We start from the raw sequence: 18,408 nt of genomic DNA, 5'->3' as shown, positions 1-18,408 counted from the left end.
CAAGTTTAACCTTCTTGACCAAGAAAACTTCATTGACTCCAAGTAAGCCTGGAAGCAGCTTCAGAATGACACTTTGCTAGTTGAAGAAGATGATTATCTTCTGTGAATACCTTGATGACTAAAAATCTCAGTCTTGTCCACTCCAAAGCTATCCCGCAAGCTCATGGCCCACACATTCAAAGCCACCACCAGTTGCTAGAGCATATTTTATTTCTGTCTTTTGGGGAAGACAGTGAAAAGCAGCCTTGGGAAGGTTGAAAAGCAATCAGATTCCAAGGAAATTAGGTTTATATATGTATTGTTATGAAATCTTGCAGCCAGCTCGCACTGGCAAGCTTGACACAATTTTTTTATTGAGGCTGGTTACCCATTTGGTATCAACATAATCAGCAGAGGCAAGTGAACTCTGAGCAGACTGAGACATAATTAGTGCCACGTTGGAACCCTAAAAGAAGGAAGATAAGCTTTCATAAATGACTATGAATAACTTGGTAAAAATGGTCTGTTAGGAGTAGCAAGAATGGCTATTCTCAAATACAACTCTGATGGCACAGAAAGACAGGCTTTTTCTAATGAAAATCTCTCCGGACCTACAGTGTTCATGCACACTAAAGAGCACTTTGAGGCTGGGCGCGGTGGCTCACGCCTGTAAACGAGCACTTTGGAAGGCCAAGGCGGGCGGATCATAAGGTCAGGAGTTCGAGACCAGCCTGGCCAATATGGTGAAGCCCCATCTCTACTAAAAATACAATAATTACCTGGGCGTGGTGGTGGGTGCCTGTAGTCCCAGCTACTTGGGAAGCTGAGGCAGGAGAATTGCTTGAACCTGGGAGGTGGACGTTGCAGTGAGCTGAGATCGCGCCACTGCACTCTAGCCTGAGTGACAGAGTGAGACTCAGTCTCAATCAATCAATCAATCAATCAATAATAAAGAGCACTTTGAGTGATTACTGGAGAGCTGCCTTTTCCTCCCCTGTCTGTTTCCTGTGATTTCTCATAACTTCGAGCTCTACACTGGTATCTAATACACCCTTCATTCCTTCTTTTCTCCTCATCTCCATCTTCCCTTCCTCCACAGCCTGACACTTAAGTTTTGCCCTTATCCGAGTCTGTTGTTTAGCTGAAGTCCTTTAGGTATCCTTCTTGAATTCTAGGTGTTCCTCAGGACATCTTTTTCAGAGGGGAACATGAGGATCATCACATTTCCAGAGTCAGGCTTTATCACAGACCCTATATCCTGTTGACATTTGTTACTCAAGGAGGACCACACTGGCCCGCAGCTCTGTCTGTGTGATAGCCACCCTGCCTAGAGTCCTTGTCAAGGCCTTGCCTGCTGGAAATCTGTCTGCTGTCTGTTTTCATGTGAACCTTTTTGGTGTTTTGAGGGTTGCCTGTGGCCAGGCCTATTTGAATTGGAAGAAAATGAATGTTTTATGAGTGGCAAGTTGCATAAGATGTGGCATTTGTGCAAACCCAGCATGTCTTAATGGGATCACTATACAAATACGCAACAAAAGAGATGAAATCTGGTCTTCAGGGGAAAGCAGAAGTTTTCCAAGGCTGTAAAACATGGAATATGGGTGGTCTGGATGGGTTCTTGCATTCCTTTCATTTTCTGGAGGAAATGATTAAAGAACAGTATATATAGCTATCCTTCTGGGGTAGAAGAGATGAAGTTCAACATGGAAACAGAAGAGGGGTCTGATCAACCTTTTCATTTCTGGAATTGTGTAATTTAAGGTTAAAAATGTTTTAAAAAGTGTAACTATAAAATTTTTTTTAACTAACGCAAGATAGATTTTATCCAGGTGGGGAACCAAGTCCCTCTTTGAAGAGTATAGTGTGGGAGTATCAGCCTAATGCGAGGCCATCCTGAATTTGAGTGTGATTGCAAATAAAAATAAAATCAAGCACAATCGCTACTTATCAGTGCTTCTCAAATGAGCAACTACATCAGAACTGTTCCTCTGAGGTTACTGTGCTGTACTGACCTGGGTATCAGTCTCTTCACAACCTGAGCTTCTGAAAAAGTCATGAAATACCTGGACCTGGGATTTTCTCTATGGGAGAGAATGATTTTTGTGCAGAAAGACTGTATTGGCTGCTTGAAGAACATGGCTTTCTGAGGGGATCAGAAACATGTCCATTATCAGAAAACATTGAAAGCGTAGGAGTCAAATTTTAGGAGAAAATAGTACTTGCTTGCTTTAACTCAACCTGAAGTAGAAACAGAAATGACAAGTTATAAGGAAATGCTTCTGAACACAGCCTTCACGATCCCTGTTCCTGGATTGTGGCCCCCCAGAGTCATTTGTTTTTTGTGTTACTGAAACAAATACATGTTCGTGCTCATTTCATTAGCTCACTACTGGGTCAAGCCTCAGGTAGAGTCTGAAACAAAAGCCATCATTAGCAAAGAGAGGGTTAAAGGCTTTCACCTGCTGCCAGAACTCTCTGGATACCTCTGCACGGTCATTAGATTCCGCCTGGTCCCGCGCTGTCTGCACTGTATTTGAACTTGCTTGTTAACCTGCTTCCTGAGCTGTGGTTCTGCTTCAGTCCCAAATGAATCACTGGCAAGGTGGCACATCATTTCATCCAAAGTTCAGTGTAATGGCATCTCTGCCCTGGACATGAAACCCTGATCCTTTCCATCTGCTACTGGAATGCTGCTGCCTTGGCAGTCTTTTATCTGCTTACCTCAGCCCATAAACATCTCTTTCTGATCATCAGGTCATGAGTGTAGGTGTTAGCTTCTAACCCTGATGCTGTCTTAGGCATTCCTTATCAATAGCTTGTTCTTTCTTTCTGTGAGATTCTGGCTATGTTCTGGTTGAGCAGTGGGGTCTCTGAAGGTAATCCATGGGATTCCTCTCATTAGGAGGTTGAGCGAGTGCTGCTGCTCAGCAGTGGGGTCTTTGAAGGTAATCCATGTGACTCCTCTTTCATTAGGAGGTTGAGCGAGTGCTGCTGCTCTGAGAAGTCGATTTTCACAGTAGGTGGCCTTATTTGTGTTGACCAGGTAGGTGCAGGATCTCAAGGCCCACATTCCTTAAGAATTTGCTGTCTCCATCCCAGGATCAGAAGTCTTCATTTTCCCCCACCCCAATCACCACCTTCTATTTTCTAGCACAGAATCTGTGAGTTCCAGGCCAGACCTTTGACCACAAAACTGACTGTTGTTTCCCTTTGGCCATACGGAGATTATTGCTCAGGGAAAACTTTGGCTCAAATGGTGAATTTAAGGTTTCTAAAGGCACTAGATAGACACATGATTATAAAAGTAAGAGCTTCTGTATGGCCTGGCCTGGAGGATATTGAGAAGCTTTTCTCTTTGGCCTAGTATATTTATAAGAACTGGATGTACTTGATCTCAGGACCTCACCAGGCTTGGATAGTAAGCCAACCAAAGGTAAGTAGAGATGGAAGATGTACACCTGGAGCCCTCTAAAGGGAAGCAGGCTAGGGAAACGACCGACGTCTGGACATGTCATGAAAAGTGGAATATGCAGGGCTACCTGGGCAGCCAGCCGTCTTTATGTTCGTCTGGAACAGCAGTCCCTGTGTGATTTGGTCAAAGCTCCTGAGTCCTAGCCTCTAACCTTCTCTTCCCATGTATTCAGCTCTACCTACAAGGACTCCAACACTCTGCACCTCCCTACGGAGCGTTTCTCCCCTGTGCGCCGGTTCTCAGATGGGGCTGCGAGCATCCAGGCCTTCAAAGCTCACCTGGAAAAAATGAGCAACAACAGCAGCATCAAACAGCTGCAGCAGGTAATGGAAGAGGTGGCAGCCATCCCTGGTGGAGCATGGGTGACAGAGGCCAGGATTGCAGGAGGACTGGGGTGGTAAACGTACCCCTTTTATGTCAGCAACATTGCACTTTTATAGGTTAAAAAGGTACAGCTTTCTGGGCCTGGCATGGTGGATCCCGCCTATAATCCCAGCACACTGGGAGGCCTACATGGGAGGATTGCTTGAGCCCAGGAGTTCTAGACCAGCCTAGGCAACATGACAAACCCTTTCTCCAAAAAAAAAATTAGAAACTAGCATAGTCCCAGCTACTCGGGAGGCTGAGGTGGGAGGATCACTTGAACCTGGGAGGTAGAGGTTGTAGTGAGCTAAGATTGCACCCCTGCGCTCCAGCCTGGCGACAAAGCAAGACTCTGCCTTAAAAGAAAAAGAAAGTATAGCTTTCTAATGCACTTTCTTTACTTTGTGTTATGTACAGCCCTCCCCAGGATCAAACTTCCTTCCCCCATGAAGGGACTAAATTTTTCTCCTGTCTCTAGTTCATTGGAAAGGAATTTCTGGGCTTGGGTTTTTTTTTTTTTGTTTTTTTTTTCTGTTTTTTTTGAGACAGTCTCGCTGTGTCACCCAGGCTGGAGTGCAGTGGCACAATCTCGGCTCACTGCAACATCCGCCTCCTGGGTTCTAGAGATTCTCCTGCCTCATCATCCTGGGTAGCTGGGACTACAGGCACCTGCCACCACGCCAGCTAATTTTTGTATTTTTAGTAGAGACATGGTTTCACCATGTTGACCAGGCTGTCTCGAACTTCTGACCTCAGGTGATCCGCCTGTTTTGGCCTCCTAAAGTGCTAGGATTACAGGCGTGAGCCATCTTGTACCCCTGACACTCCACTCATGATTTAGAATGCTGGGTCTTGATTAAACCTGCCGTACATTGTTACCACCTGGCATTCTCTCCAGGTGGTATAGAATGGCACTCTCAGAGGAAGGAAACATACCTCTATATGTTTCTATACTATAAAGATTCTATGAAGAACCAATTTCCTTTCTGCCTTCCTGATGACCAAGCTTCCAATGGCATGTGCTTTGTACACAGATTTCACATTGGACACTTGTACTCATACAGAGGCCATCCTTGATGTTTTCCATTCATTCATACAGAACTGGATGTGAATCTATTTAGTGCACCAGATACTTACATAAATGAGTTAATTGCTCATCACGGACACTGTTCTCTTGCGGTTCTTTCTGCCCATAAGACCTTGGGGGCAGATCTACATCTGCTGAAATCACTGCATGGGGTGGGTCTAGCTGCATCCCATCTGTATTAACTACTTTCCCTTCAGGAGTGTGAGCAGCTGCAGAAGATGTACGGGGGGCAGATTGATGAAAGAACCCTGGAAAAGACCCAGCAGCAGCATATGTTATACCAGCAGGAGCAGCACCATCAAATTCTCCAGCAACAAATTCAAGTAGGCTCTCACTCTTTGCTTTCTCCAACTTGTTTGGAGTTTGCTTTCAGGCTGATTTGCCTATGCATTTTGGAGGAGACCACTCAGCGCAAAGTGGATTTGAGTTCTATTTGTGGTTGACATGTTTTAATAAAGGTGATCAGATCTTCTGCTGAACAACAAAAGCATAAATCTGAGACACAGATAGTTCTTTCTGTTTCTTCCCTTCCTGAGAATAGCTCTGAGTAATCTTCAAGCTCGCAATAATTTTTTTCCTCTCCCCATATATGTTTTAGGATTCTATCTGTCCTCCTCAGCCATCTCCACCTCTTCAGGCTGCATGTGAAAATCAGCCAGCCCTCCTCACCCACCAGCTCCAGAGGTATGAATCATTTTGTGTTGTGCCTAAGCCATTGTCTCCATAGCATGGTACCCTTGGCTTGACTCACTGGGAGATATGGACTGACTTGAGCATTCATCTTGCAAGAATCTATTTGAAAAGAAGAGAAACCAGTGTAAATTTCAGGAACCTTCTTGAAATCCCAACTTCCTGTGCCACTTCATTTCCTTAGCCCCATGAGCAAAGTAATCTGATATCTAATACAGGAGGCCAGACATAGGCCCACAATGAACTCTGCCATTTTGGCTGGGAAGTCTGGTCAAACAAGAGGTAGACAGGTTTTAAATAGACTGTGGTGGATGGCTTATGTATATTTTTCTAACATGAAGGCTTATCAAAGTAAAAAAATAGTTTCCACTTATATATGTTATATGGCTGAAATGTAAGATTGTACTGTCACCTTAGGAAGCTTCTTTGTGTATCTCTTTTGTTATTTTTAAGGTTAAGGATTCAGCCTTCAAGCCCACCCCCCAACCACCCCAACAACCATCTCTTCAGGCAGCCCAGTAATAGTCCTCCCCCCATGAGCAGTGCCATGATCCAGCCTCACGGTGAGTGGAGAGGTTCAGACCAAACAGTTCATTATATGCCACATGGGAAAAAATGATAGTCTCAGTTTTGAGTACCATAAACCTTCTGAAAGGCAGAATAACATAGTATTCAGGGGTATGGGCTCTAGAGCTAAGCTGCTTTGGTTTGCATCCTGGTTCCATCAGTTTCTTAGCTGTTAACCCTTGGGTAAGTTAAGTTGACTTCTTGAATTAGTCCATTTTCACACTGCTATAAAGAACTGACTGAGACTGGGTAATTTATAAAGAAAAGAGGTTTAATTGACTCATATTTCCACGTGGCTGGGGAGGCCTCAGCAAACTTACAATCATGGCAGAAGGAGAAGCAAGGCTTGTCTTTCATGGTGGCAGGAGAGAGACTGCACGGGGGAAAGTGCCAGAAACTTATCAAATAACCAGCTCTCGAGAATTCCCTCATTATCATGAGAACAGCATGGAGGAAACCGCCCTGTGATCCAGTCACCTCCCACCAGGTCCCTCCCTTGACACATGGGGACCGTACTTCAAGATGAGATTTGGGTGGGTACACAGAGCCAAACCATAATTACTTCTCAAATGTCAGCTGAGGATAATTGTGGTACAGTATGTAGATATATGTAAAACACTTGGAACAGTCTCTGGCACAAAATAGTTCTCAATAGAGGTTAACTATTACTAATATTTTTAATAAAACCTCCAGCCCTACCAAATAAAAAGCAGCTACCAGAACCTTCCTTATAGTCACGCCTCCATTTGGCTGTCTGCTATGCACGTGGGCCCCTCTCTTGTGGGTGTATAGATGGGAGTGAAGATAAGTATACCGTGACTGTGAGTCTTAAGAGGTCAGGCGTCTTAGGATCTCTTGAGTAACACTCCCCAAGCTACGTCCCTAGTCAGTCTCCCTAGGATCCTTGAGAAGAGTCTGAATTGGCCTCTAGGCCCTTCCTACTTAAAGTGGGATCCTCCAGCCACCAACATTGGGAGAAAAAAGCAAGATCTCAGGTTGTATTCCAGACCTGTTAAGAGTTTTTCTGTTTTTTGTTTTTCTGAGATGGAGTCTCACCCTGTCACCCAGGCTGGAGTGCAGTAGTGCGATCTTGGCTCACTGCAACCTCCGCCTCCGGGTTCAAATGATTCTCCTGCCTCAGCCTCCCAAGTAGCTGGGATTACAGGCGCCCACCACCACACCCAGCTAATTTTTGTATTTTTAGTAGAGACAGGATTTCACCATGGTGGCCAGGCTGGTCTTGAACTCCTGACCTCAGGTGACCCACCCACCTTGGCCTCCCAAAGTGCTGGGATTACAGGCGTGAGCCACCACGCCCAGCCTAGAGTCGGCATTTTTAACCAGATGCCAGGCCATTTGTGTGCACACGAAAGTTCAAGAAGCACTGCCTAGATCCGACTTACCCCAAGAATAATCCATGGACCAGCTTTTAGGGGAACTTGTTGGAAACACAAATTCTTGGGGGCCCATCTGACCTACTGAATCAGAGTTTGAAACATAATTATATAGATAGGGCCCAGGAATCTTCTGTTTAACGAGTTCTCCTGACTTGTGCACACTGCAGTTTGAGAAGCACTGTTTGAGCTGGTATGTGGTTTGAGTATCCTCATTGGCTCTCATTACTCCTGGCTGGCTGGTGACCTGGGCACTTGGTCACTCTGAGGTTCCTTTCTCTCCAGGAGCTGCATCTTCCTCCCAGTTTCAAGGCTTACCTTCCCGCAGTGCAATTTTTCAGCAGCAGCCTGAGAACTCTTCCTCTCCTCCCAACGTGGCACTAACCTGCTTGGGTATGCAGCAGCCTGCTCAGTCACAGCAGGTCACCATCCAAGTCCAAGAGCCTGCTGACATGCTCAGCAACATGCCAGGCACAGCTGCAGGCTCCAGTGGGCGGGGCATCTCCATCAGTCCCAGTGCCAGTCAGATGCAGATGCAGCACCGTACAAACCTGATGGCCACCCTCAGCTATGGGCACCGTCCCTTGTCCAAGCAGCTGAGTGCTGACAGTGCAGAGGCTCACAGGTAAGACCGCCTAACGTCACCCAGCCATCTATGCATGGATCCAGGTGGGAGGAAGCCCCTTAGCAGAGTGAAAGAAAAGGAGGGAAGGAGAATGGGCCTGACTAGGCTGTGCTCTTGTTTCATGCTTTCTAAAATCAGGATGGTGGGTGTGGGATGAACTTGTCTGCTTTTTATTGACCCAGGGTTAAAATTCTAATGAGGCTGAGGTGGAAAATGGGAAAGCTACCTTAGTATTTGCTTGCAAAGAAGAAAATGGCCTGTTAGAGGAATGGATAAAAATGTCAGTTCCCCTTTTCTTGAAGGGGAACATCTTGATGTTGCTTCCTTCAAGATGAGCTAGATCTATTACCCATGCAGTGCCCTCAGTCCCTTGGAGGCTACTGGACAAGCCAATAATGGAATAAATAGGGACAATGCATACATTTGCCACTTCTCTGTCACACCACAGTTCTCTGTACCAGTGGGTTCTCCCTGCTGAGGAGGAGGAGGAGGAGGGGCTGTTCCCCGGGAGGTCTAGGACTTGTTACATGGATGTCTGGTACTCACTCCCTTTTGTGTCTGCAGCTTGAACGTGAATCGGTTCTCCCCTGCTAACTACGACCAGGCGCATTTACACCCCCATCTGTTTTCGGACCAGTCCCGGGGTTCCCCCAGCAGCTACAGCCCTTCAACAGGAGTGGGGTTCTCTCCAACCCAAGCCCTGAAAGTCCCTCCACTTGACCAATTCCCCACCTTCCCTCCCAGTGCACATCAGCAGCCACCACACTATACCACATCGGCACTACAGCAGGCCCTGCTGTCTCCTACACCGCCAGACTATGCAAGACACCAGCAGGTACCCCACATCCTTCAAGGACTGCTGTCTCCCCGACATTCGCTCACTGGCCACTCGGACATCCGGCTGCCCCCAGCAGAGTTTGCACAGCTCATTAAAAGGCAGCAGCAACAACGGCAGCAGCAGCAGCAGCAACAGCAGCAACAGCAAGAATACCAGGAACTGTTCAGGCACATGAACCAAGGGGATGCGGGGACTCTGGCTCCCAGCCTTGCAGGACAGAGCATGACAGAGCGCCAGGCTTTATCCTATCAAAATGCTGACTCTTATCACCATCACACCAGCCCCCAGCATCTGCTACAAATCAGGGCACAAGAATGTATCTCACAGGCTTCCTCAGCCACCCCGCCCCACGGGTATGCTCATCAGCCGGCACTGATGCATTCAGAGAGCATGGAGGAGGACTGCTCGTGTGAGGGGGCCAAGGATGGCTTCCCAGACAGTAAGAGTTCAAGTACATTGACCAAAGGTTGCCATGACAGCCCTTTGCTCTTGAGTACCGGTGGACCTGGGGACCCTGAATCTTTGCTAGGAACTGTGAGTCATGCCCAGGAATTGGGGATACATCCCTATGGTCATCAGCCGATTGTTGCATTCAGTAAAAATAAGGTGCCCAGCAGAGGTAAGTGTCTCCTCACAGTGAAAGTCCTGGGCCAGTCTGCCCTAATCAACTGACTCAGTAATGTTATCTTTTTTCAGCTAGTATTCTGTGTTCCTAAGAAAAAAAGAATTTCTGAGAAGAGCTTCAGGACCTTCTTGGGGAGAAGCATGTAGGAAGTGGGCATTGGTGGGTGAGGGCTCCATTTTCAAAATCAAAGGACCATGACACAAAATTAGCACTTAGTCAATAAGATAGATGATCTGTTTCCCTTATTCATACCACAGTTTCTTGGAACCCAGAAATTCTTGACTGCCATCAAAAGAGCTAACTTTAACTTTGCAGTAGAAAAAAGTCAGCCAAACATAATTTAGTGTAAATAGTGCGGGAACAAGAGTCGAAGCACCTTAATTCTGCTCTTGCAGCTATCATATATGTGATAACTTTGTCATTTAAGCCCTCCGATTCTGATTTCCCTCATCTGTGAAGAAGGTGTGGAGGAACAATGGAGTATCTTAGAGTATCTGTGGAGATGAAAACATGTATATATGTTTGTTTCTACGTAATGTTTGTGTGAGAGAGAGAAAGAGGCACATTCAGATGATCTGAAGTGTATGATTTCAGTGCATAAATGTGAGGTATTATTACTCTGGTCGTTTTATTAGTGAGCTAAATGCGGAATATTACAGCATCATAAGGGGCCCATTATTTCATTTTGTACCACTTTATAATTAATGAGTATATTCATTCTCATTCTGAAGGAGATCAGGATTACACTCAGTAAGTTATACTTAGAAAATATAGTTCTGTTAGCATCATAGCATTCGTCCTAGACAAAACCAGGAATCTTGCAATTTACCACTCCTCACCATTGCCATCCAAGGGAATAAAAAGCAATTTATCTGTAAACCGTACAACCCTGAGACTGAGCAGTTTCTTCCATCCTTCCCGCCCTGGAACTACCTGCATCTTCTGCCCTGTCCTTTAAAGGCAATGCTGAAAACTCAGCTCCAAGGGGAATTCGGTCCTGCGGCACAGAGCAGTAGAGAAGGCCTTGCTGTGAAGTGGTTTCTGTGAAAAAGCCTTGGTGGTGCCAAGTTATACTCATTATGCACTCTTAGGGAGGGAATTGTTGCCTGAAATGCCAATTCAAGCCTGACCTTTTGAACAGGTGGGTGTCATCCAGCTCAGAGGCTGGCCCCAGTGAGATGTATTGTGTCCACCTGTGGCTGCTATAGTGGACATAGGAGGGTGGGAGGTTTCAGAACCAGGTCATAGGTGGAATGGGTAACAGACCTGAGGGTATTTAGGATTGGGAGGAAAAACTAAGAGAAACACCACACTTGTTAGTTGGAAGAAGGGATCAGATTTTTCTGGGTTCATATTATGGGGCAGTCCCGAGATCAAGATAGAAGTTGCAGCAAATTTCAGCTCATCCTATGGAAGAGCTTTATAAGAACTCTCCAGAATAGGCTGCCTTAGCAGCCTGGGAGCTTTCTAATAGAGGTGGGATGATGGTATGGGGATGTTGTGGAAAAGATTTCCCTGCAAATGGAAGCTTCCAGCACACTATAGTTGGCATGAAAAGGAGATGAGCTCACATTTCTTTCTTTCTTTCTTTTTTTTTTTTTTGAGATGGAGTCTTACTGTGTCACCCAGGCTGGAGTGCAGTGGTGCGATCTCGGCTCACTGCAAGCTCCTCCCAGATTCACGCCATTCTCCTGCCTCAGCCTCCCGAGTAACTGGGACTACAGGCACCCGCCACCACGCCCGGCTACTTTTTTGTATTTTTAGTAGAGACGGGCTTTCACCGTGTTAGCCAGGATGGTCTCGATCTCCTGACCTCGTGATCCGCCCACCTCAGCCTCTGAAAGTGCTGGGATTACAGACGTGAGCCACCGCGCCCGGCCAAGCTTGACATTTCTGTTGTGCCTTCCATGTGCCAGTCACCAAATGCTGTTCACATACAGATTCATTTAATCCTCACAACAACTGTACAACCCTAGAATAACCAACTCTTATTCCCATTTACCAGTGCAACAGCAGAGGCACAGAGATTAAGTAATTTGTCCCCAAAGTCAAGAGGTATTGAGTGGCAGCTGAACATAAGAGTACTCACACAAGCTGTCACTGACAAGAGAGATGCTCACTGAGCAAGTCCCGGGTGTGCAGGGCACTGAGGAAGGAGCACAGCTACAGCAAACAGTGCTTCTGCCCTCCACCCCTGCCCCAGCCTGGGTCACCGTGTACTTTCAATACTTCTTGAAATGTTTTTCTTCAAAAATTATTTTCTCTAGTTTCTCTTTACCTTCCTTCCTGTGTGACTTCAATGTATAGAAAGTCTGGAGAGCATAATTCCCCATTGTCCCCTGATTGTCAGAGGACCCCTTCTTCGGCAGGCATGCTAGTCTGTTGAGTACCCACTGTTGGTGCAAGTGCTGTGGGCACACCAGAGGAGGGTGTTCAGTCCAAGGAATGAGGTAGGTTTCCAGCAGTAAGTAGCTTGTGGGTTGGGTCCTGGTGGATGAAGAAGATTTGCCATTTGGATCTAGAGGAGAAGCAAGAGAAAAGAACAATGGGTGAGACTGTCTAAAGGAATTTTTCCAAGGACGGCAGCAGGCTTGGTTGGTTTGAAGTACAGTGTACATGAAGGCATTAGTAGAAGCTAAGGACAGAGGTTTTCTAAAATGCATCGTCTAGATTAAGCTGTACCATGAAAAAAACTCAAGTTTCTTCTTTTTTTTTTTTTTTTCTAGGCAGTCTCACACTGTTGCCCATGCTGGAGTTCAGTGGCACCATCTCGGCTCACTGCAACCTCCACCTCCTGGGTTCAAGCTATTCTCCTGCCTCAGCCTCCTGAGTAGCCAGGATTATAGGCATGCACTACCACGCCCGGCTAAGTTTTTTTGTAGAGACGGGGTTTCACCATGTTGGCCAGGCTGGTCTTGAACTCCTGACCTCAAGTGATCCACCCACCTCAGCCTCACAAAGTGCTGGGATTACAGGCGTGAACCACCATGCCCGGCCTTCAAGTTTCTTTTGAAAACTTCAGAGCTGGCCGGGCGCGGTGGCTCAAGCCTGTAATCCCAGCACTTTGGGAGGCCGAGACGGGCGGATCACGAGGTCAGGAGATCGAGACCATCCTGGCTAACACGTTGAAACCCCGTCTCTACTAAAAATACAAAAACTAGCCGGGCGAGGTGGCGGGTGCCTGTAGTCCCAGCTACTTGGGAGGCTGAGGCAGGAGAATGGCGTAAACCCAGGAGGCGGAGCTTGCAGTGAGCTGAGATCCGGCCACTGCACTCCAGTCCGGGCAACAGAGCGAGACTCTGCCTCAAAAAAAAAAAAAAAAAAAAAAAAAAAAAGAAAACTTCAGAGCTTACATTTTTACTTTACTGAAAAAATCATCAGATAATTTACTGTTCACTTTTGTCATGAAAGGCTTATAATGCTGTGCCCCCACCGCCCTGCAGGCAAGTGGAGGAGCTTACTCTTCTCAACCATTCTGGCCAGGAAGGAATGCCTGCTGTTTCTTTTAATGGTCTCTCCATCTCAACTGTGTTGCACAGGACACTACTGTAGGTGCTGTGCAAATGCAGAGATGAAAGCATAAAGAATCTGTCCTCAGGGAGGTTCTACTCTCCCGGGGGATGTAAAACAAGCTCATAAACAGCTTTGCTATGAAGTGCTAGGTACTGAGTGCTACAAGAAGTATCATTAAGAAGAGCAGAGCTACTGTGATCTTCTTAGCATTTCTTAAGGGTAGATGAACAGGGATTGTTGTTATTTAGTTACTTTTTGAGCCAGGGTCTTGCTCTGTCACCTAGGCTAGAGTGCAGTGGTACAACCACGGTTCACTGCAGCCTCGACTTCCTGGGCTCAAGCAATCCTCCCACCTCAACTTCCTGAGCAGCTGGGACTACAGGTGTGTGCTACTACACCCAGCTGATTTTTTCTTTCCCTTTGGTAGAGATGGGGTCTTGCTATGTTGCTGGGGCTGATCTTGAACTCCTGGGCTCAAACAATCCTCCCTCCTCGGCCTCCCAAAATGCTGGGATTACAGGCACGAGCCACCACACCCAGCCATGTTGGTATTAGTAAAGGAAAATTAGATGCCATCGTATCAGTGTCCATGGTTACCTATTTCCTTGATGGCGATTTGCCACCAGCCAGTATGAGGCCAGGCACTGTGAGAGCACTGAGCAGGCAGCAAGCCAAAGGTTTGGACAAGTGTCAGATTTCACATGCCCCATGCTGTCTGTAATCTCCCTGCCTGCCACCTTAAAAGGAAAAACAAGGTTTGTCTTCTATAGCGGTACATACACTTGATTTTTTTGACTTTGCAAGTAAATACAGCAGCATAATCAGTCTACACCATGACATTACCAACTGGAACTCACAAAGAAAACCACATCCTCTTCTCTGAGCTCAGTCAGCCTCAGCATTATTACTCAGGCCTCACAGAGCAGTAAAATGCTGACAGAGTCAGAGGAGTCACCCCAGAACCTTTAAGGGGAGTATGCAGGCACGTCATTGCTCCCATTTTCTCTCAAAACCCAGTAAGTGAGTAAGGACGAGTCAACATTGACAGATTCAATAGAGAATTGTGCAAGTTGCCCCAAAGTTCCCCGGGCAGGTGAGTGGTGTGCTTGTGTCCCTTTGTGCATTTTCCCCCTTGTGTGATCGGACGATCATCCCACCTCTGCACTCTCTTAGCTTTAGTTTGATAAATTTGAGCATGTAACTCTGGGGAACCGTCTTTCCTCCATGATTTCTATGTCTTTTGGTAGCTGCTGAATTGGCATAAAGGGTTGCCAAAGATTTGATCCTCAATTTCATGTTCCTTGGGCAGTGGGTTAGTCTGTTTATACCCCCCAAAATGGTCGATAGGGTCTCATTCATGGAGTGTCACAAAGGACTTCTAAACTCAGGGTCAGCATTCTTACCAAAATCAGACTTGACTTACTTGGTCTTTTACAGCCGATTAAAGACTCTTTCACATGTGTTGTCTTTTTGAGCCCCCAAACAACCCTCGTTTTTCAGATCAGGAACCCTGAGGAGAAGCTGAAAGATTTGCCAACACTTGTGTAATTTGCTGGTGAGGGAGCTGGGTCCTGACTCCAAGTTTTCTGATCCCCTGGTCATATATTTTTTCCTTTACACCTCTTTGCCCACTCTGTACCCTCCAAGCACAGCTGCCAAGTGAAAGATGCTAGCTTCCAGGTCTTTGACCTACTGATGATACTGAAACTTGAGCAGACAGAACCCTGGTGTATCCCCTGACTCCTGTTAATGCTCTTTTTCATCTGGTTTTTAACTCACATTTGTCTGTCCTGAATCAGAGGCTTCTCCTGGAAATTAAAGTTTCCCTGAGTCATCTGTTCATTTACATATGGGTAAATTGTCCCTCATAATTCTGCAAGCAGGGTTCTGTAATTAAATCTATTTCCTTGTTTGTTTTTGTCAGCTGACTCAGTACGCCCTTATGCACTCAGAAATAACATTTCTAAACTGAATATAAATTATGCCAGACTTTATTGAGCTTTTACAATGCAGTAACCTCTATGAAGCACTCCACACCCATTGAGTCAGTCCTGTTGTACAGATAACTAAGACCCAGCAGAGCGGGATAATTCACCCAAGCTCCCGCTCCTCAGGAAGCAGCGAAGCCAGGATTTACGGCCAAGTCTTCCTGACTCCAGAGCTTGCGTTCATGACCCTTGTGCTCAACTCCAGCTTGGCTGAGGGATGAGCTCTGGGCTGGGAGTCAGGAAGACCCCCCACATGGTTTGTCAGGCAGTCACTTGTTCTGTCTTGGTGCCTACAGGCATCAGACCTGAAGGTGGGGAAGAGAGCAGACAAGGCAGAGCCCAAAGGTGGGTCGTGGGTGTTTTGGTTTGCAGGGGCCCCATTCTCAGGAATAAAAACAAGTTCTGAGAGAGGGAGGGAAAAGACCCTTAAAAGACATGGCAAACAAACCAAAACCCTGAGGCCTCCAGAAGAGGCAGGAAGGCTCCAACCAGGACTGTATACATTTTGTTAGCTTTGCTGTTTCCTCACGGTTAGTAATGATCTTTTAAAAATCTTTAAACAGGAGAGCGCTCATGTTTGTCCTTGCAGAGAGCAAAGAGATGCAACTGATGAGATTTGCATCCAACTATATAATCAGGCTTAAAGGAAAAAAGCACCCCAAGGAATTGAGTAGATGATGTTAGCTATCAAAGAAGACAACATAGGTTTTTGAAAAAGTAAGAAGCGGCTGCTTGCATTGCTTCTTGGCAAAGCAGACAGAATCATCATTTCCTCACTCCTACACAGCCATGTTGCACCACTTCCTGCCAGTGGTTTTTGGTTGGCCGTGGCGCCAACATGCGAGTAGTGCCCACTGAGAGGAATTGGGCAAAGTGGGTAGGACGGGCGGGCTCATCCCACAGAGCGAGTCCTGGTATCCTTTTTTTTTTGAGACGGGAGTCTCCTCTGTCGCCCAGGCTGGAGTGCAGTGGCGTGATCTCGGCTCACTGCAAGCTCCGCCTCCCGGGTTCATGCTATTCTCCTGCCTCAGCCTCCAGAATAACTGGGACTACAGGCACCTGCCACCACACCCGGCTGATTTTTTGTATTTTTAGTAGAGATGGGGTTTCACCGCGTTAGCCAGAATGGTCTCGATCTCCTGACCTCGTGATCCACCCGCCTCGGCCTCCCAAAGTATTGGGATTACAGGCTTGAGCCACTGCGCCCGGCCGTCCTGGTGTAGGTTTTCTTTCATCTTCTTCTCTCTGCTGGTTTTTAGCTTGCTGTAGCATAAGAGTTGGCTTCTGGCTGTTACTTTTACCTCTTTGCTCAGAGGACTTTCAAAAGATTTCTCACTTGCCATCATCTTTGGTAGTTGGGAAGCTCCCTTCTCCTCTGATTTTCTCCAGAATGTCTTGCACTACTAGCAATGTGCATGTCAGTTAGCTTCCCTCCCTTTCCATCCTGCCTCTGCCCCTAAGTCCGAGCCTAACCTTAATCATCATAGAAAACCATTTAAATACAGAGACCTGAAATCCTTTACCCAACAGTCAAGAAGTATGCTTTGCTTTCATTATTCAAATAGATCATTGGAATGGCACAGTTAGCATTATAGCTGTGTTTACTATTAAGAGTTTTTTTTTTTTTTTAAACTTAGTCCCACCAAGAGTCAGTTCATCCAAGATAATAAGCTCAGTAGTTTCCAAGAAGCATTAACTCAGAAAACCAACCAAGCAAATACAACTTATTTTCAAGTCCCAGGCTTTTAAAGACTGAAGTCAGAAGTGCTACCAGGAGGATCCTGTCAACATAGGTGTGGCTTTGATAGTCTTCTTGACTATCCTTGATCAAGCAAAAGTACTCATTCCTCTTTCTCTCCAATTCTAATCTATAGAGTTGTATGCTCTGACAGGATAGTAGCCCATATTAAGACAGCATTTATTTTTATTATTCTTTTTTTTTTTTGAGGCGGAGTCTCGCTCTGTCGCCCGGACTGGAGTGCAGTGGCCGGATCTCAGCTCACTGCAAGCTCCGCCTCCCGGGTTTACGCCATTCTCCTGCCTCAGCCTCCGGAGTAGCTGGGACTACAGGCGCCCGCCACCTCGCCCGGCTAGTTTTTTGTATTTTTTAGTAGAGACGGGGTTTCACCGTGTAAGCCAGGATGGTCTCGATCTCCTGACCTCGTGATCCGCCCGTCTCGGCCTCCCAAAGTGCTGGGATTGCAGGCTTGAGCCACCGCGCCCGGCCGACTATTATTCTTTTTTGAGATAGAGTGTCACTCTGTTGCCCAGGCTGGAGTGCAGTGGCATGGTCTTGGCTCACTGCAATCTCTGCCTTCTGAGTTCAAGCAATTCTCCTGCCTCAGCCTCCTGAGTAGCTGGGACTACAGGTGCACGCCACCACACCCAGCTAATTTTTGTATTTTTAGTAGAGGCAGGGTTTCGCCATGTTGGCCAGGCTGGTCTCGAACTCCTGACCTCAGGTGATCCACCTGCCCCGGCCTCCCAAAGTGCTGAGATTACACACTCCCGGCCTAAAGAGCATTTACTGACATCAGTGAAAGAGATCAGAATGGGTATAGGACAGTGTTCTAGAACACTGAAGGTTCACAGACATGTATGAGATATAGTTCTTGCCTGCAAAGAATTTATAGTCTAATGTGAATGATTAAGTACATAATTGAACATGGTACCAATGATAATGTTAGAGCAATCAGACACAAAGTCTTTTGAAGTTTAAAGGAAGAAATGATCTATTTCTGTTTGAAAGGAAAAGTTTAATAAAGACAATAGCATTTGATATGAACATAGAATGATGAGTTGCTTTGGATTGGCAGGAATGGAGGCGGAAGAATCAGTTATTTGCAGATAGAAGGAACAGTGAGAGCAAATGCATAGAATTGTGCATAGATGGGGGACAGTTAAGTGGTCCCATTTGACTACAGCTTAGAATGTGTGGAGAGGGGAGTATGAGACACTGATTGGAAGATAGCCGGGGGCAGTGTTGTAAAACGAAAGTGAATGGACTACAGAGTGGTTGGTCTTTGTAGGGTAGTAATGGGGGATTGGTTATGAGTCTAGCAAAATAATCCAGGCAAGAGGTAATCAGGGTTCCATGAGATTGGCAAGAAAGGGATTGAAGTGACCAGCATTGCAGAGGTAGATTCAGCACCAGGAGTAAGGAATCAATAGTGGCCCCAAGAGCTTATGCCTGGAAGATTTGGAAAATGAGGCATCAATACTACAATGTCTGAAGGAGTAGCAGGTTATGGGGGAAGTGGATGGGTT

At 46.3% G+C, this 18,408-nt stretch overlaps 1 protein-coding gene across 1 annotated transcript in view; it reads left to right on the top strand.

The window, feature by feature from the left end:
• Positions 1 to 18,408, top strand: part of SIK3 (SIK family kinase 3) — a 54,879-nt gene that overhangs the window by 30,334 nt on the left and 6,137 nt on the right. The window contains exons 11-16 of the mRNA XM_011926824.1: positions 3,624 to 3,774; positions 5,099 to 5,224; positions 5,500 to 5,585; positions 6,045 to 6,154; positions 7,838 to 8,177; positions 8,742 to 9,634. Coding sequence (XP_011782214.1) covers positions 3,624 to 3,774; positions 5,099 to 5,224; positions 5,500 to 5,585; positions 6,045 to 6,154; positions 7,838 to 8,177; positions 8,742 to 9,634 — 1,706 coding nt within the window. The remainder of the gene's footprint in view (positions 1 to 3,623; positions 3,775 to 5,098; positions 5,225 to 5,499; positions 5,586 to 6,044; positions 6,155 to 7,837; positions 8,178 to 8,741; positions 9,635 to 18,408) is intronic.

This window comes from Colobus angolensis, unplaced genomic scaffold (assembly GCF_000951035.1).
Source record: "Colobus angolensis palliatus isolate OR3802 unplaced genomic scaffold, Cang.pa_1.0 Scaffold7, whole genome shotgun sequence".
Lineage (NCBI taxonomy): Eukaryota > Metazoa > Chordata > Mammalia > Primates > Cercopithecidae > Colobus > Colobus angolensis.
Note: the sequence above shows the minus strand (reverse complement) of the source record. Positions and strands in the feature narration are given on the sequence as shown.